A 25537-nucleotide genomic window follows, 5' to 3' on the forward strand; every position below is an offset into this window, starting at 1 on the left:
TATTTAAAATTTAATTGAACTTTTTCTTCAGAATTGTGCGGTATGTTAAACCTACTATTTTGCAAGGTTTGGAGTTACAATCTTTTTTCCCACTTAAGCTGGTCCTAAGTGGAAAGATAGATGTGGAAAGATGGAAAACATTACTCACATCTATCTTTTCTATTGTCGTATTGTATAAATTAAATCCATTTATGGGCAAACATTTCTTTGCACCTTATTAATGACCAAATAATCAGTTTTAATGACATTAAGAAAACAATCGCAAAGTTTTACGAGCTCTGTTTTTACTGTTCTCATTAGTTTGTCATAATCTACGTTTGCGCAAATAATAATTGTGTCATCAGCAAACAGTATAACTTTTAACATATCCGTTGTGTTTATTGTAGCTTTACTATAAATAAGAAATAGTTTTGGACCCGACCCCTGCGGAGCACCACTTCCAATTGGTAATCTATTGGATTTTGACTCGACTCCTTTAAATTTGTACTCATAAGCGCACAACTTGATTTACTACTTTGGGCTTTTGTTTTTAAAACAAACATCACTACTTCTACCAAAGTGGAGTGTGCATACTTCTCCCATAGATCCCTATAGATCTTAAGTTATTTTTATTTACTTTTATTTATTGTAGATTTTTTTGGATACTTTGAAAAATGTGTTTGTTGCGTGGCTGCTTCCCTCTTAGAATTAACACAAGAAGCTTGAGATCGATTGAGAATAAACGATGTTTCAAAGTTGAATTACCAAATTAGCTCAGTTGTCACTGGTTGACATTTCACTTCGACGCTTCTCCTCCCCCTTACCCGACATTCCACACATGCGAGGAAGCAACAGCTAGCAGCAGCCCCTACGTGTGTCAGCCACAAGGCGTATTATTATGCAGAAGTTTAGAAAGGCCGATTTTTCGCCCTGAGCAGACCTAAAAGCAACATTCGACGAAACGCGGGACGTATCTAGAAATCACGGGTCATGGCCGGCCCTGGTAACTACTAGTTATTAGTTTTTATTCGGAGCTTCAAATGTGCAAAAAGTCAGTGAGCGGTTCTCGACGTCGAACAAGATGGCAGTAGTAGCAGCAGCAACACCGATGCAGGGTTTGACGGTGGCGTTGCTTCTCGCTGCGAGCCTCTTTCACGCGATGACTTATTCGGTATACGGGTCTTACTGAAGGTAAGTCATCTACTGTGAATAAAACTGTATCGTATTTATGATATTTTATCTTTTTACTAGTGCACCGAAATGACTTCGCCCATTGCTGGCTTGTTTGCTAACAAATAAGCTTAGCCAAGTTCGTTGTGTTTGTGGTAGCAGGCTAGCTTTGACACGAACCGCTTGCCGTCATCTAAATACGGCTAAAGATGTTCACTTTGTTTGTTTATTTATTTGGGTAGTTCGAGCTGAAAAAAAAAAACTTTGTAGTCGCAAAAATGATCGCGAACTAACTTTGGAATGAACTGTAAAGAATAGCTTCGTATTATGCAACACGAGCTGCTCACGTAACTCAAAGTACAGTGCATACTGTACATAGGTACGAAAGGGTTCAATCTGCTTTCAAATCATTGAAGTAACACTCAAACTTTATTATTTCACGCGTCTGAGTCTCAGCAGGTGTGCAGACTGTTGCCGTCCTCCCCCTTCAAACACACAAACACCATCTTTTCCATATGGTTACTGTGTCCTAAATTGATCAGGAACAAACTGCGTGTGCAGCTGGTATTCTTTGACATGTGTTCATCTCTACAAGTACTCGCTGTGATACGTGGCTCTCCATTTCAGGAGTGGATCTGGTCACCAAGCTGTGGGGGATCAGGCTACCTCTGTAGCAGACAAGGGATATGTTTGTGTGTGTGCGCGCGTGCATGTGTGAATGAGGGAATAAGCAAGTGGTCCTCAAAGTTATGGTAGACATGGCCGTATGGCAAGGACACACAAGGTGAAATAGTTGATCCTTCGAAGCCACATGGCTTCTTTGCATTACTGCTTGCTTAGTCTGTTGCATCAGGTCGCTATTAATACTTTTCCAGACCTGCAGCTGTGGGTGTAGAAGGTGGATGGAGTTAAAAATAAGTCGTTGCCACCTTAGAAGCACTGTCTTTTATTCGTCACTCGTGTGTCGCTTCCCGTGTAGAGTGAAAGGATCTGTTCCATGAAGTTGGTCAAATCCTTTGTTCTTCAGACAAAATGTTACTCTGAGGTCAGCATCAGACATCTGAAACTATTAATGATTGGTCAAACCATGCACCATAAAGCCTCTAATACATCAAACTTGTTAGTAAAGGTACCACGGTCCATCCAACACTTTATGCTCTCTGAAACCAATTGGAGTATTTTTTTTTTTTTCTTGCATGTCACATTTATTCTCCACAGTTTACCTTCCAGAAAGGCAAGATTGCACTGATTACTGTTGCTTTACTAAGACAGTATAGTAAGAAGAGCTGGACTCGTCTAGGCTTAGGTGTAGGATGACCAAGCGCGTGAACGTACAGGGTTTGAGGCTCAATTAACGTGTCCTGCAAAATCAATGCTTTCTCTAATTACCCCAAAAAATAAAACTGGGTCAGTGTCCAACATTGTCAGTTAGAAACAAATGGCTTGGACTTATTAGCCTTAGTTTATGTGCCAACTTGTTTATGAAGTCGCAGTTGAGACAGTGAGAGGTGTGTGCCGCTTCCAATGAGTCAGCACTATCAATGTCGTTAAACATAAAGCTAGCATAGTAGAAATGAAGATAATTAGAGTTGGCTTTTCTTCTAACCTGTTAGCATGGGGACACGTAAGTGCTATTTCATTTTATGTTGTTTTTCTGTTTTCAGATCTTGCAACTGTTCAATCTTAGTTATACGGTAATATAGTACACGTATTTCATATAATAAAAAAAATGGTGACCTAAAATTATAATCAAATATGCTTTCCCTGACATTTTTGAAGTTGCATATTAAAGCACAAAGCATGACTTAGGGTCCGGGTTTGGCAAACAGAATCACATCACAGCATCATGGTAGCACATTGTCATTGGAAAGATTTTCAAGGCATTAAATATAGAATGCATCACAGTGAAGACAGTCATCATCAGGTGGAGAAAATATGGCACCTCAGTGACATTGCCAAGAGCTAGACTGGCTAGATATCCCTTTAAAATGAAAACTATCAGGAAAAAAATGGTTTGGAGGGCTACTAAGAGGCCATCGGCAAAAGTCAAGTCAAATCTATTTATACAGTCCTTCTTCACAGAAACGTCTCACAGGGCTTCGGATGGAAAACAGTTTGAAATGATTTATCTTGGTCCCATTTTGTTCATCACAAAAATCAGACTTTTTATATTCAGCAGAGCTCCTATCGTTTGTCACTATGTGAGAAAACATTAAAACTGTATTCATAAAGCCAACGTCTGTTGTTTAGTCAGGTGTTTTTTGAAGCACACCCAATCTACCTGTCTGAGCCTGTGTGTGACTCTTTTAGTCGTTGGGAAAAGCCACTGGCTCCCTGCAGGCATTTCAATTCAAGCAGTGATTGTGTTTACCTGCAGTAAATAACCCTTACAAAACCCAAGTATTGGCAGTATTCGAGTTTTTCAAGTCCACGTAAACGCATGAAAAAACCTCAAGATGCCCTTATTCGGGCCTTTTAAATTTCAAATAAGAGCGCTGGATTACCCAATTTTGTCTTAACCCAATTATTGAATGCATTTAACTTAGATATTTTACACATTTTACAAAAATACCTCATGGCTAGGATTGATGTCTTCAATTCCAGTTCCGGCCGGGGCTTGCTATTTGCCTTGATGACGCACTTGTGCCGTGTTCCAGTGTTGCTGCTGCTGTGATTGGTCAGCAAGTTATTTTAATTTTAGCACTGCATAGTTGCAAGAAGACTAATGTCAAATCGTTTTGAATTAAAACCCTCCAGATTTCTAGTATGAAGAGCCAAATGACTATGTGTATGCTGAGTATTTTTTTGGAATGATTTGTCGTTGAGAATCTGAAGTTTATTCTGGTTTAATTTGTCATATACAGCCTTATGGTGTGCCGTTTCCTTGTATCCTGCTTGCTCTGCAGTTCTACTCGGTGTGCAACTGACCCGCTACATTACAACAGGCTTCCCTCATCTTCTATTACAGTGCACTCGTTCCTCTTACCTCTTAGAGCACCATGTTGGCTCACCCTTTTAGATAGGGTTTGTGTAATTGTAGTTGTAGTTTTTAATAGCGTACAAATGACCAGTGTCAAAACATTTGCTAAAATAACATTGAAATTATGGATTAAACTACAAGTCTTAAATATATATATTTGCAGAGCAATTTTGTGAATCACTTCATTTAAGGAGCAGCTTTCAAATTTGTGCAGTTTTGTGCAGCGGCCTGAAAAAATGTTGCGTAAACAATAAATATTTAACAAATGAGCATTTTTTTTTTTAATAGAATCCACATTTTTTAAATTCATATTGTGCATAACATTAAACAAGTTTCTTGTCTAGAAGAAGCTAAATTGATTAAAAAAAGTAAGATATGCTGTTATGTAAATTTTTAGAATATTTATTTTGCAGACCTCAAGAGTAAATGGTAAATGGACGACTTGTATAGTGCTTTCACCTACTGGTGACATTTCATCAGAAGCAACTAGGGGTTGAATGTCTTCCTCAAGGACACTTCAACACGGTCACGTTGGCTTGGGATCGAACAACCAACGTCTAGGTTGGGAGACGACCACTCTATTACTGATTACTTACTTTTTAATTTGCCTGTTCAAACTCGGATGGTCTTCGCTTTAACACAACTCCAGTCAAACATTTGTGAAATGTGTAATCGATCATCCAAGCACTTCATTTAGTCGTAATTTAGTAGTATAACCAGACTATTTTTGGCTGCAGCAGCTGGTAATAACCTAATATTACTAAATCAGACAGCAGCACCGTGATTGCCGGTTAGCCTTGACAGCAAGAAAGGATACGCATCAAAATTCTTATTGGCATACCTGCTCTGACCCCAAGCCAGTGATTTTTTTTGTTGTCCCTGGCCTTTGCATTCTTTTACAAAATAATCATTACCCTCCCCAAAGTAATTGATGGACTCAATGTGACTGATTTTGTTGACGTTTGTCTTTTCAGGTATGGCCTCACATGTCTTGATTCAGCCATCACACTTGCACTCAGCTCAAACAAGTGCCTTAGGAACCAGTAACAGCAAACACACAGGGGAAGCCCATCACAGTAATAACGCCACCAAAGCCTTTCCCATATCACCCCCACCTAAAACCTATGTGATCGGAGTCAACTACGGAATCGCCCACCCGAACAACGTATTCCCATCAACAGTTGATGACTTGGAAAGACTGCACTGGGCAACAACAATTGAAGAGGGTGAGGAGAGTAGGCCTCACCCATTGGGATCGCAAACTGTAGAGAGGAGAGAAGAAAGCCTTGTTGGAATCAAAGCTCAGGGGTCTCATTGTGGGAACAAAGGTCCTCAGGAAAGGAGGCTATTTGAAGAAGAAAGGGGCACAAGCGAAGGAGGCGGTGGACATGTCAACTCAGACTCAGGTGTGATCCAGAGATGCAAACAGAAGAGAGGTGAAGTTGTACAACCGCGGCAGGATAACAGCTCTGTTGGAACCATGCAGATAGTGGAGGAGGCATCAGAGCTACCTTCATTGCCGGCTCCTACTATAATGTTGCAAACGGGGAATCATAATGTTGCTAAAGGAGCAAGTAAGGGGGCACTGCCTTCTCAAGACAAGGTTGGAGAATCGGTTGGCATTGGGAATGAATCCAATGGGAAAAAAATCAGGTCTAACGTCACTACTGGGGCGATGGCTACCACAAACAGATCAGGAACAGGAGATGGGGACTATCAGTTAGTTCAGCATGAGGTTCTCTGCTCAGCGAAACACAGCTATGAAGTGTTGGATTTCCTCGGACGTGGCACCTTTGGTCAGGTGGTGAAGTGCTGGAAGAGGGGAACGAACGAAGTGGTGGCTGTCAAAATACTGAAGAACCACCCGTCGTATGCACGTCAGGGACAAATTGAGGTTAGTGTTCGTTGTATGTAACTATTTTCACACATTTTAGGAGCACATACATAGTTTCTAAATGTATTAATGTGGACTTGACATCATGCCATTTTGTTTACAGGTGGAGATCCTTGCTCGGTTGAGCAGTGAGAACGCGGATGAGCACAATGTGGTGCGCGCACTCGAGTGCTTTCAGCACCGCAATCACACCTGTCTGGTGTTTGAGATGCTCGAACAAAACCTGTATGACTTCCTTAAGCAGAACAAGTTCAGCCCACTGCCACTCAAAATCATCAGGCCTATATTGCTGCAGGTAATGCAGACGCACTTAAGCCAGTTTAAAAGAATGCATGAAAATAAGTAATCACAGCCTGGAATTCAAAGTAAAAGTCGAGCCATTTTTTTTTTTTTTGCAGGTAGCAACAGCGTTAAAGAAACTGAAATCCCTGGGTTTGATTCATGCTGACCTGAAGCCTGAGAACATCATGCTCATAGACCCATCCAGGCAGCCATACAGAGTTAAGGTTATTGACTTTGGGTCCGCCAGCCACACCTCAAAGGCAGTCTGCTCAACCTACCTGCAGTCCAGATACTACAGGTAACATCATGCACTTTTCGCCCACATTTAACATCGGTTGTTAATGACAAATTCACACTAACCAGCGTAGCATCTACGTCACACTGTCACCCATACCCCCAGAAGCCTTTTCTTCCATGGCTGCTTAGCACTGCGACTGCTAGGCACTAAATTAGCTGGTGCTGCAGCAATGCGACTACATTAGATCATATCATGTATATAAGTGTCCGCAGCAGCAGCAACGAACAGTGTGATGCGGACCTTCTCCGCCGTAGTGACAAACTACCTCAGTAATAATAATGGTAGAGCTTTCACTGAGGAGGCAATGCAATGAAATGCAAAGATATCTACAATTTTTTTTTCCTTCGTCGTTCAGTACTAGTGAACATAAAGAAGAGTTGACTAATTTGAACAATATTGCAATGTGATGATGTTTTGTTGTGCCAATAAAAGCTGTTTTTGATTGAAGGTGGGTGACAGCGCAAATGTAGCCACATTGTACATACTGCAGTATTCTGGAAATATCAATGAACCTAGATGAACCTACATGCATTGCACAAATATTACTGGATACTTTGCAGTCTCGCTCGGTCTTTTGCTCTTGCTACTCCCCTGCTCTGTCTTGTACGTTTGCATTGCCTGAATTTATGTACTCAAGTCTCATCCGCTTTCAACAAGTCCCACCTTGTATTTACTTTTACGTAACACAGGGAGATTATGATTGATTATGAGAAACATAACTATGAATCAATTTCTTGTGCATATTCTCCTTAACCTCAAAGTTCTTCTATTTAAAAGAAAGTGTACCGGTTTGTGCAGTATTTCTGTACTGTTTATGTAATATGTAAAGTATTTCTGCTACAACAGTCAAACCGTTCTATTCACTTATGCTCTCCCCAACAAGTCTTAGCAAGTACATTGTTTTGGAGCATGTAAACTATTGCTTCCTCTTGTGCAACATTCTTTTACAGTGTTTGTGCATGGTGGCAAAACCCATAATTTGGCTTTCTTCTGAACGTTATTACTTGTTGACTTAAGAGAAAAGCATTCTCAATATCTTAAGTAAACACATTTTTGCACTATATATATATATATATATATATATATATATATATATATATATATATATATATATATATATATATATATATATATATATATATATATATATATATATATATATAATTGACTTGTTTTGTCAAAAATGCAAACTGGAAAGCGTACTGTCCGTATCGGTGAAAACCAGACTCACAAATCTAAGACGGGTGAGCGTAAGGCTTGAGTTGTTGCATAATATGCAGCTTTTTTGTGGCACTTGAATTTGTTTCCGCTTGCAAGTTGAGCAATGACAGCATCGCTAATACCATTGCTCAGTGAAAAGGGGACAATTTTGGGGGTTGGTGAGGGGGGAGGTCACGTCGGGCGCAGTCTGCTGAAGAGCATGCTGGTATGTGAAAACCCATATTTCGATCCAAGAAAAAAAAAAAAAAAATTGACATTCCTGTGTGTGCTCATCAGCCCCAAAGTCTGAATATTTCTTGCAGGTTACTCAATGACCTATAAAAAGTCAACAGCCCATACATATATGTAAAATGACTTGCCTGGTTCCCTAAAGTGCTTGAACGTAACAGACAAGTGCACTATGTCACGATACCGCTATCAGTGGAGATTAGAAAATATTACATTTATATAATACATTATTACGAGGTGCCCTTGCATGAATATAGTTTCCTTTTTTTTAAAAACATGACATTCTATTAAAAGAATACACTAAAGAAATTGAAGTTAGGCTAAAATACTACCTAACTCAAACCATCTTACTAAAAGTAGAGAAACACATTTTAAGATGTTAACTGATAGATATTCTTGTAATGTTTTTTTCCCAAGACAAAGGTTAGCGCAAACTTATCATGAGTGATCCATGATGGACGACCTTGTGTGCATGCTCGCCTCAGATTGCACAGGGGTCACAAATCATATTTTGACACGCGCCAAGCGTGGTTGGCGCCCGAGAGCTGATGGTGATGTTCTCAGCACACTCGGTGCCATTGGCGTAGCTGCTTAAAGTTGCGTTGAGCACGTGTTTGGGATCATGCGACAATTTAAGACGGCAACCTCCGAGCCAGATTCAAGTGAGCTCAAAATGAAAGAGATATTGTCGCCTTGTCCCTTTTTGGTCTTGTCCTTATATTATGGGGACCTGACAGCATATAGGAAAATGTATTCTTGCCAACTAATTTTTCCTCTAGGAGAGCCTAGCCTCCCAAAGGTGTTTACAGGGTGCCGCCATATTTGGTATATGAAGAGCGTATGTGCCCATAGCTTTGCCCAGTTGGCTCTTGTGCGCAATTATTGCCGAAATTATCAAGCATGTTTGGTATTCAGCTTCGATGGTGCAACGCCATCCACGCTCCAAAAATGTCTTTGCACATGAGGGAAAAAAACAGGGCGTGGGTGGCGACGAGGGCTGATGGCGCCTCGTGTGTGCCGTGTTTTGTTGCCATTTATTTACGCAACAGGCTTGCGGACTTTGAATGTTCTCCCATCCAGACACACCCACATTGCATACTGTGGAATGTTGTGCACTCCAACCATACTGGAGTGACGCAATGAAGTCCATGATTGACCCAAATTTCTAGATTGAGTATTCATAAGAGATATTATTTCCATAGATATTTATTTACAAAATGTGTATAGCAAACCTAAAATGTAAAATTAACATGCGTGGTGGAATCCGCAAGTTATACTGACTTACGATAGTGACGTGTGCGCTGCTTACCTAACAGCCTACTTTGAAGCCGGATGTTTACGCTCTATATTTGATGAATCAAAAAAAGTCATTTAATCAGATCACTGCGCATATGAGTGAAAGTATTTTTGGAGCTGTTGCAACATGCATCGTCAGTGAGTGTTGATCAACCGTTGCCTAGCAACTATATCGCTCTACACAAGCGGGCGAGTTCTTTCAATGAATTATGACCGGCATAGCTCAAATAAAACCAAATGATTCAAAGTCCAACTGAGGATGCCTGTTGTGATCACCGCATTAGGAATGCTCAACACAGAGGAAAACGAGAGTCCCTTGTCTTAACCAATAAAAAGATATGTCGATGTTAGTCTGTCGGCGTAATGTGGCAGGGACATATTGCAGCTGTCGGGCAGTCACGTATATGAACACCTTCGACACGTCAACACGGGTCACATGATTCCATGATCTGGTGGCTGCACGACAAGTTAGCGTCAGCTAATGTCACGCGGGCATGCTGTGTAAACTCCACTCGCATTTTTATTTTTTTCAGATCAGTGCATGTACTTTCAAAAGGTTTGTTTTGTTTTTGAGGACAACGCAACGCAAATCGATGTTTTAATTTTTTCATGAATTATCTCTTCCTTGCATGCCATAGCAGAAGTGATGATAGTATCTTTTGGGGATTAGTGTTGTAAAGACAACTCACACAATGTAAATGGAGCACTGGGCTATGTAAATAATTCAGCCAAGCATATCGGGTGGAAAGGAAGATAGCAGGTGACGACAGATCCTCTCTGATCACAAGAGGTGATGTTTTAGGACAGGTCTACTCTGAGTTTTAGGTCTGAATCATGCTGACAATGCTTCCACTGTTCCATCATACGAGTTTGCTTTTGTCCTGTAAAGAAGCCTTCTGGATTTCCCCTCAAACCCACACTGGAGTCCTAGTTTAATTTTCCTCTTCTTTGCCTCTTGCTTCTACACTCCATATCCTCTTGTTCATTTCTGCGCACAGTTTCAGTGGCCCAAGACAGTGGAGATAGGGACCAAGCCACGCTGCAAATAATTGATTATTCCACACCTCTCCCCAGAAAATTGAATTGTGTGTAATGTCACTAGAGGGCAGAAAAGAACTCAAAACGGAGATGATTAAGCATCAGTGTCATACACAATCATGTATGACACAGCTGTAATTGAAACAGCTGTGTTCAAATTTTAAGTTATCAATACAAACCGCACTGACATGATACTCATTTGTATTTGCAAGCGTGCTAGTCTAAATAGCATGCTAGAACGTGCGATGGTGCATTTATGGAATGCCAATAAAACAGGACATTGTAGATGCAGACAAATAAACAACATAAATGACTTTAACCTAACAAAAAGAGCACAACTATTTGAAAAGTTATACATTTATTTCTTTGACCTGAACACAACAGTTTTCCAGCAAATATGGGAGGATTTTTTTTTTCATGTCTCAGATTTCCGAACAAAATGTTTAAATAGTGCAAAGGAAAGTAGCACAAGACAAACCAAAGTCTTAATCAAAACTAGACACATTTGTGTCATCTGTTTGTGGGGTAGTTGGCAATTAATTAGGGTATTGAATGAATGCTGTCCTGCTCTACGACGAGCCATAACAGTAATAAATGCTGCAGTTGTTTAAGAAATAATTTTTGGTGAGATTCTTCCTTGTTGACCATAACACTAGACAATGCACATTGGAATGAAGGAAGAAAGACTTTGCATCATTGATATATTGCATAATCTTAACTTCTTCCTGTTAAGGAATTGTTAGGAAATGACTGTTCTCTCTTTCAGGGCAAATAGCCTGGAAAAAAAGATTGTTACCCAACGTATGTTATATTGACTCCATATCGGGCATTGCACCTCTGCATTTGCAATTTTCTTTTTTGTTGACCAGTATTACTTTATTTATTGAAAATAAAAATGTATTCTGAATCATTTACATGTGCACTGTGAGGCATATAAGAATCCATTTCACTCTCACTGAGCAGGTTCTTTAGATACTTGGCTTACAAGTTGACCAATAACCAACAAGTAATGCCATGCAAAGATTGTTGATAGATTCTGTAAGATGACCGCGTGGATCCCTCTACTTGATCTGTTGAGAGCAGCTCTGCGGTGTAACCTGTTAATGACTGGTTTTTTTTGTGTGTTTCCTTTTCAGAGCTCCAGAGATTATTTTGGGCCTGCCATTTTGTGAAGCTATTGATATGTGGTCATTGGGATGTGTTATAGCAGAGCTATTCTTGGGCTGGCCACTCTACCCCGGTGCTTTGGAATACGACCAGGTGACATTCTTCACTAACACACATTCATGTTATATTTTATGATATGATTTTGAAATATGATTATACATAATTATATTATATATTAGATTAAAAATGTAAAGTTTTATATTGCATAGGGAGTGGGATTAAATAAGTGCTACTTCTTCCCACTTCTTTTCAGACGTGTAAACTCTGCTACGTATGTGTTGTATATTGTATTTTGTTTGTATCTAGGACTTATACAAAGTCATAATTTCCATGACACTTTGATTTATTGTTTACATGTCTGAAACAAATTCATGAATTAACTACTTCATTCATTCATTCATTCATGATGTTACGAAAGGAAAAGATCACAATTTCCCCATTGGAAATCATTGTGGACTATCGCTTAAAATGTCCAAAGGCAGCTATCAGTTGACACAAATATTTATATGGACATCTCTACTTCAACATATTAAAAGTGGGCTCAGTGGTACAGTGTTCACCTCTCAACTCTAAGGTTGTGGGCTCGATCCTTAACCCTGGTGACCATATCGAAGTGTCCTTGAGCAAGACACTGAACCCCAATTTGCTCCCTGGCAGCGTCTTGTATGGGCAGCATACTTAGGGGGTCACACTGCAAGTGTAAGCAACTCCTGGCATGCCCATAAGACCAACTTCGATACTGAGGAAGCATAGGGGCTCAGAGTACAAGTGCCAGCAGCCTCCCATTGATGTTTGAATGTGTGTGTGTGTGAATGTGAGGCATTGTAAAGCGCTTTTGGGCATCATGGGGTGAAAATAAAAGTGCTATATAAGTGCAGTCCATTTACCATTAAAAGGACTATCCTCTCAGTGGCTGATTTTAGAGAAATGAGCAGCCACTCTGCAGCTAAAGTGCCCTGTCACGGCTATCTATTTCCTTTCATCAGTCACCAACATGCCAGGACCCGCTTACACTTGTGCTCTGAGCCCCTAAGTATGCTGCCCCCCCCCCCCCCCCCCACCCCCACCCAAGCCACAGCTCGTTGCTGATCACTGGCCACAATAAAATATACTTATAATCGTGATCTTGATCATGAAGCGTGTAGGGACACAGTTATCTTTTGAGCGTCTGAGTCCAGTGTTCCTTAAAGTCATTGTGTGTTGTGAAGATAAAAACAGCATATTCAGAAAACCAGTGTTTGTACCCAATGGCTTACTATTATCTTTATTTATATTGCAATATTTTGATGTCTGTTTGTCTTTAACATTGGCTACTATTAGTCATTTTTGATGACATCGCCCCAAACTTCAATTCAGGTGTTTTTGTCATGACAAACATTCTCTCTCTTTTTCTTTTTTTTTTTTACTTTCTCAGATCCGCTACATCTCTCAAACCCAAGGCCTACCTGCAGAACACCTGCTCAACAAAGGCACCAAGACTACTCGTTTCTTCCGTAAAGAATCAGAATCGCCTTACCCTTCCTGGAGACTTAAAGTACATAATTCCACCTTGTATCATGTTCTATAGAGTGCTGTCATATAGTCAATTTCAACCAAACTTAACTCTGTGCTTTCAAATGTCTATTTTCTGTTCTACTGGTTTGACCACGAAACAGCCTGGTTTCGCCCTGTGTGGTCGCCATTCCATTACACTTTTTTTTTTTTTTTTTAGGCCATGCAGTGATGATAGACAAGCTCCTCCCTCAGAACTCTAACCTAGTTGCAGAACTCAGGCCAAAGAGCGCTGTGACATCACTTTTATCCAATTGGCTGATAGTTGGAGGCGTTTTTTTAAGCGATGAATCTGAGCGAGCCTGGTTTTCCAAGTTATTACATCCACTGTTTCCTTTTTAGGGCTGCCACACATTTCACAATCTCAGTCTAGGAACATACAGTTTGCTTCAGAAAGATAACGCGGTCTATAATGAACACAACAAAGGGGATATAATTATTTGTCATATTTATGGCAATTATGACATAATTGATGAATCATTTAGCCACATTTTTAATTAAAACTGTCTACTTGCTCGAAATTTGAGCTTCACAACAAATATACTTTTTCTAAAATAGCTCACATTTCCCAAAGCATTGCACCCTATTTTCTTTATTAGGACACGATTTGAGAAGCACTGCACACTTGTGTCGAAAGCACATTTTATAGTCAAAATTTGAACTTTGTTTTTAAAATTAGCACATAAAAAGCAAAAACAGGATACAGCACCGCTAAACACGAATCACTCGTCTCACTGTTTTTTTCACATGAAGTTTTTAAAAAAAATGACAGTCTGGCTTGATATGCATTTACAAATTGCCATTATTTAGACCCAGCAGTACAAACTTAATCAGACACTATAAATGGTGGCACTTGTGTAATTATTTATTTTTTTTCTTTTTCAAATATTTCTTTTTTATCTTTTTATGTATCCCTCTCCTAGACAACAGAAGAGCATGAGAAAGAGACTGGACTTAAATCCAAAGAAGCCAGAAAATACATATTCAGCTGTCTAGATGACATTGCACACGTAAGTTTAAACAGAGATGTTCATGTGTTCGTTCGTAGGGGATCAAGTAAGGTTCTAACAATAGATCCTCGCTCAAAATAGCCATAAGCATTTTCCCTGAATGTTTTCCTGTTTTCTCCTTTCAGGTGAACTTTGTGTTGAGTCCTGACAGCAGTGACATGCAGGCAGAGAAAACCGACAGGAAAGAGTTTGTCTCTCTACTGAAAAGCATGCTGCTGATAGATGCAGAGGACAGAACTGTTCCCTCCAATGTCCTCAATCATCCATTCCTCACCATGACTCATCTGTTGGACCAGCCACATAGTAACCAGTAAGCCTTTGATAACTGACTCTGACAGTGTCATGTTCAAATTTTGGATATTGTTGTGTTGTTCCCCTTATGAGTATGTGTGAAGGTATTTCTCATTGTTACAGTGTATTTGGATCGTTGTGTAGATTACCCACTTCAGGCAATCACTACGATGCTTTATTCACTTTAGTGTGCAGTCGTCTTTTCGCATCATGGACATGTGCCACGGCCGCCCTAACAGTACAGTTTTTGATGCGCTCAACCAGAACACCATCCATTTCTCCAGACCACCTGTTGGTCCCACTACTTCCTCTGGTCTCCCTCTAGCCTACAACAACATACCAGTTCACACTCAGGTGAAGTCTTGCATTTTGTCTGTGCTAATCATTTGATTCGGTCACCAAAATTAACACCGACACCAGTTTACTGGCCTTTTTTTTTTTTTTTTTTTTTTTGCGATACAGCATATTACGCAATCAGCTCCTTCAGTGCTGCATCCAGGGATTGCTCTAACAGCAAGAAACGCTCAGTTTGGATGCAACGACTCCTTCCCTCCCATTCTCCTTTGTCCAGCCAACATTCAAGGTAGAGATTCAACTATTAAAATCATCTTATTATTAATAATGTGAAAAAAATTATCGTAGTTATCAGTATTATCATTATATTTGCTGAAGTTTAAACCAAAAGAATGCATCCGGTGACCCAAATAGAGCATTTTAATGTTTTATTTGGAATACCAAAAGTATAAAAGCAGCAACCCGAGCCCTGTTTTGCACATTAAAAAATCAATACGATTTGCGTAAGAAAAAAAAAAAAATCCAAGCATGTCCCAACATACTGTGGCCTCATTCTTCTAAAGAATGTGAATGTGACTGACTGACGTAAAGCTGAGCAGATGACGCAAATGAAGGAGCACAAATAGATATACGGAGTAAAGGTGATGTTTCTTTGATAACTTGTATTTGCAGTATTTGGATAACCAGACAGACTGCAGCACACCAACAAATCACAGAGTACACTTGAAAAGCAAATTTGGAGCATTTTGATCATTGCTTATGCAGTCAATAAAAGTATTAATGATCGTTTCTATTTGAAACAGCAATACGATGAACCGTGTCAGCCCTAATAGATCATTTGGAAATACAACTATATACTGAGTTTGAATGTTTTATTTTTGATCTTCTCTAGGTAACCATAACCAGTCAGTCAGGTACTCAGTTCCCATGGTACCCCAGGCTCCCCCTCTTCAGGCTCTCCAAGTGAGGCCTAGTGTAATGACACAGGTAAGATAGGAACTATTCAGTAACCCAACGCACAATACTTACACACCAACAGGTTGTTTTTGTTGTTTGGGGAGGATTCATTTTTTACTTACTTCTACTAGATAACTGATGTGATTGTTGAGATTTGCTCTTCATCTTACAGCCAGCCTGGTCTAACCGGGGTCAGCAGCTCCTGGTACAAGCAGCCTGGCCACAGATGACTGCAGTCGGTGTGCCCTCAACTCACCCTGTCCCAGCACCACCAACAGCGTCCCTTACCAATGACACTACAGTTTGCGCCCCAAGAATCAGCGAGTGGGGGTTAGTTGCAAGTTTCTCCCTTATATCTCCCTATTAACACAGCATGCATAGGAAGCGAAATGTTAATGTTTACTCCCTGGTCATGACATTGCAGGATAATTTTTTTTTTTTACTGCAGGGCCAGAAAAATGTCATCATTTGCAGGCAGTGTGGGAAAAAAAATAGCCCATCATTTTAAAAAGTCAACTAGTTTTAGGGCTTCCTTTGTCAATTAATTCCCATTCCATTCTTTCAGCATTATTTTTTTAGTTGCTTTCTCTGGCAGTGATTCAGTTCTTAATCCGTCACGGTGCAAATTCGCAACTCGGAACTTTTTGTAAGTTAGTACACAAATTTTGCATTTTCAATATAGACAAAATTGCAACCTTTTGTGTATTGGAACATGATCGATGGGATGCAATGCTTTTCTCGTTTCTGAAATGAAAACCACTGAATGACCAGTTAAGAAATTCTTATGGGCTGTGTGTATTGATAAATCTGCGTTTAATAGCTCCAGCAGCATATCACTAAAAAGTATTTTGCTTTGTCTTCATGATGACTCTATTTTTCACTAACACAGGAAAGTACGTTATAGTACCTTGATACAACAGCCTCTGCTGACCAATCACATGCCAGCTGTCTCTGCGGATCAGCCTCTCAACATCGGCGTCGCGCATGTTGTGTGGCCTCAGTCGGCTAATAAAAGAAACCGGCAGCAGTATCACAACAGGTGAGTGTGTACAATAGTCCTGTAAAGAATCAGAAGTCTAGGTGGCAGCTTAGGAAGAGACTTCAAATGCATTTGGCGGTCACACCTTAGATAAAAAAACATGCTTTGAAATACTATGATCATTGATTAATATTCTCATTTTAGACCAAACAAAATGTATAAATAATTTAAAAACAATAAAAGTTGCAATTTTAGAAATTCGATGATGGTTTCCTTGTATACACAAACAATATGTTTTTTAGAGATAATTTTTTTATGATATCAATTTTATAATTGAGGAATATAATTATCGTGGTTGAATTTTGAGTAATTGCACATTGCATCATGATAGATTTTCTTCCCATATCGCCAGCACAAGTCCTGTATTGATTATGCTTCTGCTCTGGCATTTCATTCAAACACAACTTAAACTTGAAGTCCTTGTGCATTCCCTCTTGTTTTGAAAGGAACCTGTCCCACCCAATTAACTACACATCTCACTGTCGATCGCCCAAAATGGCCAATGTTGTTGGTCAGGCTGTGTTAGGAATCAGTAAATCTCAGAGGGAGGTCCCTCTGGTGCAAACACAGCAGCAAACGCATCTGAATTTGGATGAGGATGATTCACAAGAGGGGGTGAGCTGCGTCAAAGAGGATGAACCCAACAAAGAGCTGCGGCGAGATGTCGCTCATCTCATGGATGACACACCAAGCCCGACGCCCAGTGTGATCAGCATCCACAGTGAACCAATAGATGGTGAAGAAGTAGAAGAAGACAAACCACAACTCTGCTGTCTAAGAGGGTGAGTATCTTTAAATATTCGTAATGGTTGATAAAAATATATATTCCAAGAAACGGAAACATGGAAAACAATTTAACCTGGCTGTGGGATAAAAGGCAGTTGTTGTCGCCATTTTTGTAGTTCCAAGCCTATTGACCTGTGAATGTCACAACAGACTGGAATTGTGACCTCAAAAATGATAACCTGTTTTGTTCTCTCTGTAGATGTAAAGAGGATTGTGTATGTGAGGTATGCAGAAACACCAGTGTGACTATGGAAAGAGTGTGTTCCCTTAGCAGTCCTGACAGTAGCCTCAGCACCAGTTCGTTTGCATCCAACTCTTTGCCCTCCAGCCCATCTGCATCACCCCGCAAAAGACTCAACAGGTTTGTTTGTTTCCTATCCATTTGTGGGATTTTGGTATTAAATATTCATTCTCCACAAGATTACAAGTACACACATTTGAGCGCACTAAGTTGTTCTTCTGTGTCCAGTATGTCTGAAGATGATGGTCACGAGAGTGGCTGTGAAACTGTAGAAGGCTCCCCTGCATCCAACACTTCAACATCCCCCCGTGGCAGCAGTCCCTATTGTTTTCTTGACAACAGTAACCACAACAGCCGCCCAACTTTTGATGCTGTGCCACGATTGCCTTCCCCTCCAGTGCAGGGTAGGAGTCCTCGAGAGCTCAGGACTATGGTGGTTCCACCAATGAGAGTCCAAAATAACAACACTCAAAGAGCACAGGAGCGTTTCCACAGAACTGGTAAGTACTGCCGCATTCATTCAAATTCTACAAAGTTACAGATACTTGACAATACTACATCTTGTAAATGTTTTAAGAATGCTAAGTTATTTTGATCAAATATTATATTATGCCAGCTTTGGGACAGAAGCCAGGCTGTGGTGCAGCAAAAGAGTGGAGGAGGCTCCAGAAACTCATCCCTAAAAAAAAAAAAACTGTCAAATAAGTAAAAAAGAGCAACTACTTCTTGTCCTGTAATTTTAGTCAGGAGCCTGTTAGCATTACAACCAAAGAGAAAGCTTTGATTCCTTGCAGTTTTTAAACGTGCACAATATGCCAGTCATCAGCTCTGTCACTTGCATGTTTTGGCTGTCTACTCTGCAGGCTATAAGGAACCAGTAGGGCCTTACCGCCCTCTAGTGGACCATAATGGTCCCAACAGGTGATCATTGCAGACCCGCAGAGACGTGATCTTTGTCGTTCTTGATGCATCCAAACCAGCAAAGTTTAATGTTGCTGAACTAGTGACTTTCCCTCCATCAGAGTAGCATTCATCAACATAAACAAAATTGCATTTTTTTTTTATTTATTACATATCACCTTATATTGCAATTCAAGATTCATTACTACAAATATGTAATGGTATTGTAGTAGGTTTGATAAAGAGGATGAACTCTTGGAGGGAACGATGGATGCATTTCTCACCCTCTAATAGGCTTCTCTTTGTGTGGAGAGGTTCATGATATACAGCAAACAATGGCTAATGGCACTGGTGTGTAATCAGGTCGCAATTTGCCTCTTTTGAAAGAGTGTTTTTGTGGGAGCCTAGCCCATATGCAGCAGCCCCTGGCCTCCCAGGGTGGATGGGTAGAAATTTTGATTATCTTCTAGGAAATTCGGTCAGCTCATTTTCTTTAATCATTTTAAGTGAGAGAACTTGACCGACTAAATACTTTTGCTCCATTGTCCAAAACACAAGGTAAAACAACTTTGCATCAATACTTTCTCACTCCACACATAAGGCTGCTGTCTGATAAATAAATGGACCAAATGAATCAGTCTTATGAAATCTAAATGGGAACGTGCCCTCCAATTATAATATCATTACAGTTTGTATGAGTACTGTATTACTTTGCATGATTGTTTGAACATTTTCCTTTGTTTTTATTTTTCCCTGTCTTGAGTCTTGATGGTCATGTTGACTCAAACCAGCAGTTCTTGCAGTGTAAAGAATATTTCAACCTTTAGAGCCATATACTACATGTAATTGTCTGACTGAATTATTCCCTATCCAAGTGTCAGAGTCGTGGTCCCGATCCAAAGGGCGCTGCAACATTACTGGACAGCGGAGCAATCCCTCCTCCATCCCACTCCTCCAATCAGCGCCGCTTATGTCGTGGCAACAAAAACTGCAGCAGCAGCACCCACTGAGCCTTCGACAGGTCTTGTTTCCTTCTTTTGTTTCACTTAAGTGGCAAAAAATTACTGTGAACCCCCGTCGTTAGTTGCAGGAATTATGTTACAGACCAAGCCACGGTAAGTTGAAAAGGCGACAAATAGAAACCATGTATTACCATGTATATCCCCTACACCTTAAAAAAAAAATCTATTTATTAAAGAAATAGAAAATCTATTGAAACAGTGTACTCCTAATTCATTTTTTACTCTTCTTGTGAAGAAATGGGAGACTATTATGTAGCAATCAAGCTACTAACTAAAGCAGAGGCAATGCGTGCTTCAAGCTGTTTGTCACTAGATGCATCTACATCCAGGAGCTTAATGCTGTCAGGAGTTTTGCTTACTACACGATACTCACTCAGGGTGCGCAAATCTAAATTTGGATTTGACTGTATACTGTAAAATTAAACCTGTGCTTAAAAGATATTGATATACGAGGTTCGCAAAAGACAAACCAAGATATAGCAAAGGTTCACTGGAGCTAGACTTATTGTATGCATTGGAAATGTATCATTGTTGTTCCTTGGCAGAATATTTCCTCTTCATGCCGGCAATACTGATTGGATTTTTTTTTTGTTTTAGGTCCAGCCATTTGTTTCAAACCACAACATCAAAGAGTGGAACGGCAACTATGGTCCACTGCGACCTCACGCGTTTATCCCCCCAACTGTCCACACACACAGCTTCCCCCACCCGCCTCACAGCAGCCCCAAGCACAAGTTAGGCGCCCCCCACACACACACCCTGTTATCTTACCCTCCTGGCGGACCCCTTACCGCAGCCCCCCACCCTATGTTGGCCTCTCATCCCGCTCCTCTCCTTCAACACGGCTACAGCCTCTCCCACGCCCAAGGGGGCGCTATAGTTCACCAGGTGACCATGGGCCTCGGCAGCCACTCTCAGCATCCTGGCTATCACAGGTTCCTCCCCTCGCCAACAGTCCACCCAAATCAACCACCCGGTTATGTCCACCACCCCCACCAGTTCAAGCCCGCCTTCCCCCCGCCACTGCCCCCTTCTCACCCATTTATGGCTTCGCCAGCCGCCTACACAGGCTTCCCTCTGAGTCCTACCAAACTCAGCCACCATCCTCAGTTCTCTTATATTTGAGGAAACGAATAGGGCCGCAGCACCAGCAATGGGTCACCCCGTGGGTCTCAAAGGCCAAGGGCGACACAGCAAAGTAGAGCTTACAGTAGAGCACAAAATAAACCCTTGTGACAAGGAGAGGAAAACAAGCTATCTATTTGGCAAGATGGCGAAATAATGTTCAATTTGTTTTTGGAGGACAGTTAAATTCACTGCTTCTGTAATCTGAAGGTTAGTCATTGTATTCAATTGTTGCGCTCAGAAAGACTTCCTGTAAAATCATATCTGGCAGCGGTTCAATTATGTCAGGCTTTATTGAGAGAGCGTGAGACAAAACATATTAACAAAATTTAAGGCTGTGTCCTTTGCACATAATCACGTTTTCTTTGAGAATCTGTCACTCGCTACTTTTAGTTTTCATCTGTGTTGCCTTGTAGCGTGTGCACACCACTCACATATGTCGAAGCCATGCTTGGATTGAAGGCTCTCTGTGTGTGCTGCGAGTGCCTTAACAGCAGAGTCCAAGATGTCACTTCAGGAGTGTGGGCTTTTTTTTTGGGGGATAAATAGGAGGAGTCTTGTTTAAATATTGTTTTAAGTTCTGTTTGCTTGCTAACTCAGAGTATGGTTTTACTTAAGCTACAGGCTGCACATTTAGGGCTTTGACTGAATGATTTTTTTATGTGTACAAAGAGTGATTTGATATTTTGATAATCAATTTCTACTCACTTATAGTACTTAATTCATAACAGTATTGTCACTGTTGACTATAACTGCAATACAATCTAGATAGTCTCTGGGTTGCTATGTGTGTTTGTTTTTCCCATGAGTTTGATTTGCTGTTTTAGATGTTTGGGAGTGGGAGACCTTAAAGAGATTTTTTTTTTTAAATGCTTCAGTGTTTGAAATACAAAATCAAGTTATTTACAGTATCCTTGCTGAGCTGTTTGATGTTAAAGGTATGTTTTAACCTCCAACCTGTCCTAGGTTGAAGCTCGTCAGTTTTGTTACATTCCTTCAGGGTGGAGTATGTATAGCCTTGCTATTCTTTTCATGGTTTCATTGTTTTTGTGTGTGTGTGTGTGTGTGTGTGTGTGTGGAGTAGTGTTCAGCTGGTCTTTTAAGGCAATCAGCACCAAAGACATCGTTCATCAATCATGTATCGGAGGCACAGTTAATGTTCTTTGTTCTTTCACCTCCAGCAAATTGTTGCAGTTTGACGTTGAAATAAATATTGTCAGAGATCTATTTTAGAAATAAGGTTGAGGTTTTATTTTTCTGAACTCTATTTGGCAAATTGCATTTGGAATGTATAGATATTACGCTGCTATGTACTGATCATCTGCCACTTTGTAGCTGTGAATTTAGAAGATTAATCTCATTTAAGCCTGCGATTTTCTCTGTATTGTAGTTCTGGTGACTAGAAGTGGCTTTTACTTGCATCATAGAGTATAAATGCTCTCCCACATACATATAGTGCCTCTTGTATACCGGCGATAATGTTTTGAAGTGATTTGTAAACTGCTGTAATAGTTGAGCTTTTCTTTTTTTAATTTGTTTTTGTTGTGTGTGTGTATGTGTGGGCCTTTTAGCATCAGTATTTCATCTTGAAATGTAGGCTTAGATGAACTCTTTGTGTAACCAGTGTGGTGTTGACTTATTTTTATTGTAGTTTGTTTTGTGACTTGGCTTTTTCCTTATCGGGCTGTATTTGCGATTCTTTGTACTGTACGACTAGTGCCTTTTCCCAGACGGGCTGACAGCGGATGTCTCGTTGATATCATGCAAATGCGTGTACTAGTTCCTTCTTAGAGGACATACCCCTAACTTTGACATCACAGACAGTTTGAAAACAATATTTTGTACTCAGTATCCTAAGAAACTACAAGTCAGGGCATGTTTATTGCGCTCATCAAGAACACTGCACAGTACTCACAAGCGTAGGACCTGAATTTAGACAAATGCAAAGCTTTACTGTCACACCTGAATGTATTTGCGGAAACAGCGAAATCTGTCGGATAGTAAGATACCTGATCAATGTGTGTGATCAGAACATAGATGGTTCTTGTATGCAGCTTTTATCATAGGTAGGCCTCGTGTTTTGTCAGGGGTTCTTCTAAAATGCTTTATCCATGAATCAAAGTTGAAGTTGCCCTCATCTATTTATTGTAATTGTTTTGTTCTGTTGCCTGTATAAAATGTACTTTAATTTGCTACTGTGTTACCAATCCCAAATCAAATGAGTGATTTAACAGTTCAGTGGTGTGTCTCTTCCAAGTTTGAATTTAGTATGCGTGTATTTTGTGCCTGTGTGTTGTCACACAGACACATCCACTCACAAAGGAAACTAACTACACACGTGGACAAAATGTTTAGTTGCGCACCGTTAAAGGGAACTTACTCTTGACTGAAAATGATATCTGAATTGCTCAGGGCTCAAGTAAAAACAAATCATGGCTCACCTTTTTTTTTTTTTAAGTTGAAGAAACACCCAACAATGGCTAAGTGCAACACATTGGACTAATCTAAAGTGGCTTGATTTAAAGACCAAGTGTGAAATAGTTTCAGAAAATGACAAATGTTCTCTTTTCATGTCACAAGTAAAGTAAATCAACATAATACAAAAGTAAAGCATGCATGTTTTTGAAATGTGGGAGCACTTGGAGGAAACACACGCCGGCGTGGGGAAATAACATGGTAACTTTAGAAAGGAAGGCCCTCGTCGTAATCAAACCCCGCAATCCTGATTTTTGAGGCGACGTGTTAACCACCATGCGTATACTCTTATAAGGTTATTTCGATTGTCATGACGTCCTACCTCCCTGCGTCCATGTGTATTTTCTTATGGGATTTTTTTTTTTTTAATAGATTTTTAGATTGCATCTAAATTCAATGCTGTGCCTTGCTCTAAATTTTACATTCGCTACTTGTTCTATTTATTCTGCTCGCACTGAGAGTGGCTTGGAGTCTTACATTGTCATCGGTAAGGGAAGACATCACACATTTTTCAGAAGTGATGATGTTCACGCCCACCTTTTTGCAGATCCGTTGTCATCAGGAAAACGGTTTAGAAAATTGAGGTCTTCCAAGTGTTTGTAACAAAGAACACCCGTCGACACCCACGTGAAATTCATTTGCTTTGCGAGAAAAAAACTAGTCCCTTTACATACCCCATTACCTTTTGGCCATTCAAACAACTGTTGGCCTGAAGAATGGGGACAATGAATTACAGCACCAAGGCATTTCACAGAATAACTCCGTTAACAGGACAATCAACAATTCAGTTCAATGGCTGCCTACTTGAAATGACGTCATTGCCAAAGAATACCGGAGATATCCAAACGTAAACATTTCTGTTGTCAGAACCTCGATGTGCCGTGTTAAACAAAACTAAGTATGCTTGAAATGGTTTTAGCTGTTAAAATATGGTAGGGCAAGTTTACTTCACACTTGGTCTTTAAATCTAATTTAACATTTGTGGAAGGAAGATAACGCACCCTTCAAACCTGCGGAAACTAGACCAGTTTGCAGTGGGCCAAACAAAATTTACAAAAGATTTGTGTAAATTCTGATGCTGAGGTGCAAAAATCAGAATTTACAGAAATTTTTGATTGCAGTAATTGTCTTTGTGCAACAAAATACAAAATTAAGAATACCAGCATTTATTCCAGACCTATTTCATGATTTTTTTTTTCATAATTCTTTTGAGCCACAATCCATTCTTTTTCATTGGTTAATTTACCATAAGTGTTTTATTTATAACAAACAGAAAGGTACTAACAATTTTGTCCTCGTGTGTATGTTCCTTCTTTGCTGGCGCTTATTTTGTGTCTGTTTTCCGTTGTTTCTGTCATGTCAAGTTTATTTGTATAGCCCTAAATCACAAGCAGTCTCAAAGGGCTTCACATAGACAAAAATTGACAATTATTCTCAAAGCATCCCCTGTCAAATCAATGCCATCACATGAGATGATAACGTGTACCACCTCGGTGATGTCCCATAATCTCTCCCCTTTTTGGATGGATTATTTAGCCTTGACTAATCCTCAGTCACCAGAGGGTCAAACAGTTCCTGCAGGCAAACGAAGCCAAGCAGCCATAAATATCTATTGAACAGATCAAGGTTGTTGTTTATTATTTTTTTTTCAAATTAGGGTAACAGTCTTAAATAATAAATTAATCCCATGATATTTTTCTTCTTTTGTGCTGGCACTTGTCTAAATTACTAGTTCAATTCAATATAGATGTGTGAATATTTTTAATGGTTTTATTATTATGGGGGAATCGAGCTGCATAAATGTCCAGTTAAGTCCTCAGACTCTTTTCAATATAATCAGTATCACGGTTCTCTATTTGATTGATATAGTTGAATTTAGTCCAGCTTGCTGACAAAATTGGTCAATTGAAACCATTGCCGTTGAAAATTGTACATTTTTTGTGATTATCATTTCTGTTCCTAAATTCTATACTAGTTTGACATGTAGCAACTGCACTGTGCAATATACAACATTATGAGGACTGGGAAAGTGAAATTTGTTTGGCTGTCACGTGTTTCATGTGTGCGATTCTCCCCCCTCTAGTTTTAAGTTTTAGTGTGACCAGGCCTTATTATGTACTTAGTCACAAAAAGCGGGTTCCTTCTTGGTGACTTATTGGTGAGTGTCAAATTATGAAATGATGTCAAAGTTCACTTTGAAATAAAAAAAAAGCATATCTTTGGTTTCAATTTCTTTGTTTCGTCTGATTACAAATGTTGCCTTCAGCTCACTTTATCGCTCTCCGTCTGTCCT

General features: G+C 39.9%; 1 protein-coding gene across 1 annotated transcript; it reads left to right on the plus strand.

The window, feature by feature from the left end:
• Positions 1–806: 806 nt before the first annotated feature.
• Positions 807–25473, plus strand: hipk3a (homeodomain interacting protein kinase 3a). The gene is made up of 18 exons (XM_049724373.2): positions 807–1170; positions 5104–6023; positions 6127–6318; positions 6422–6603; positions 11523–11646; positions 12968–13087; positions 14028–14114; positions 14240–14424; positions 14594–14759; positions 14868–14988; positions 15592–15686; positions 15829–15986; positions 16546–16695; positions 17142–17477; positions 17681–17842; positions 17951–18222; positions 19498–19643; positions 20242–25473. Exons 2-18 carry the CDS (start codon positions 5106–5108, stop codon positions 20767–20769), a joined length of 3942 nt encoding a protein of 1313 aa, XP_049580330.1. The 5' UTR covers positions 807–1170; positions 5104–5105; the 3' UTR covers positions 20770–25473.
• The last annotated feature ends 64 nt before the right edge of the window (positions 25474–25537 follow it).

The sequence above is a fragment of the Syngnathus scovelli genome, chromosome 6 (genome assembly GCF_024217435.2).
Source record: "Syngnathus scovelli strain Florida chromosome 6, RoL_Ssco_1.2, whole genome shotgun sequence".
Taxonomy (NCBI): Eukaryota; Metazoa; Chordata; class Actinopteri; order Syngnathiformes; family Syngnathidae; genus Syngnathus; species Syngnathus scovelli.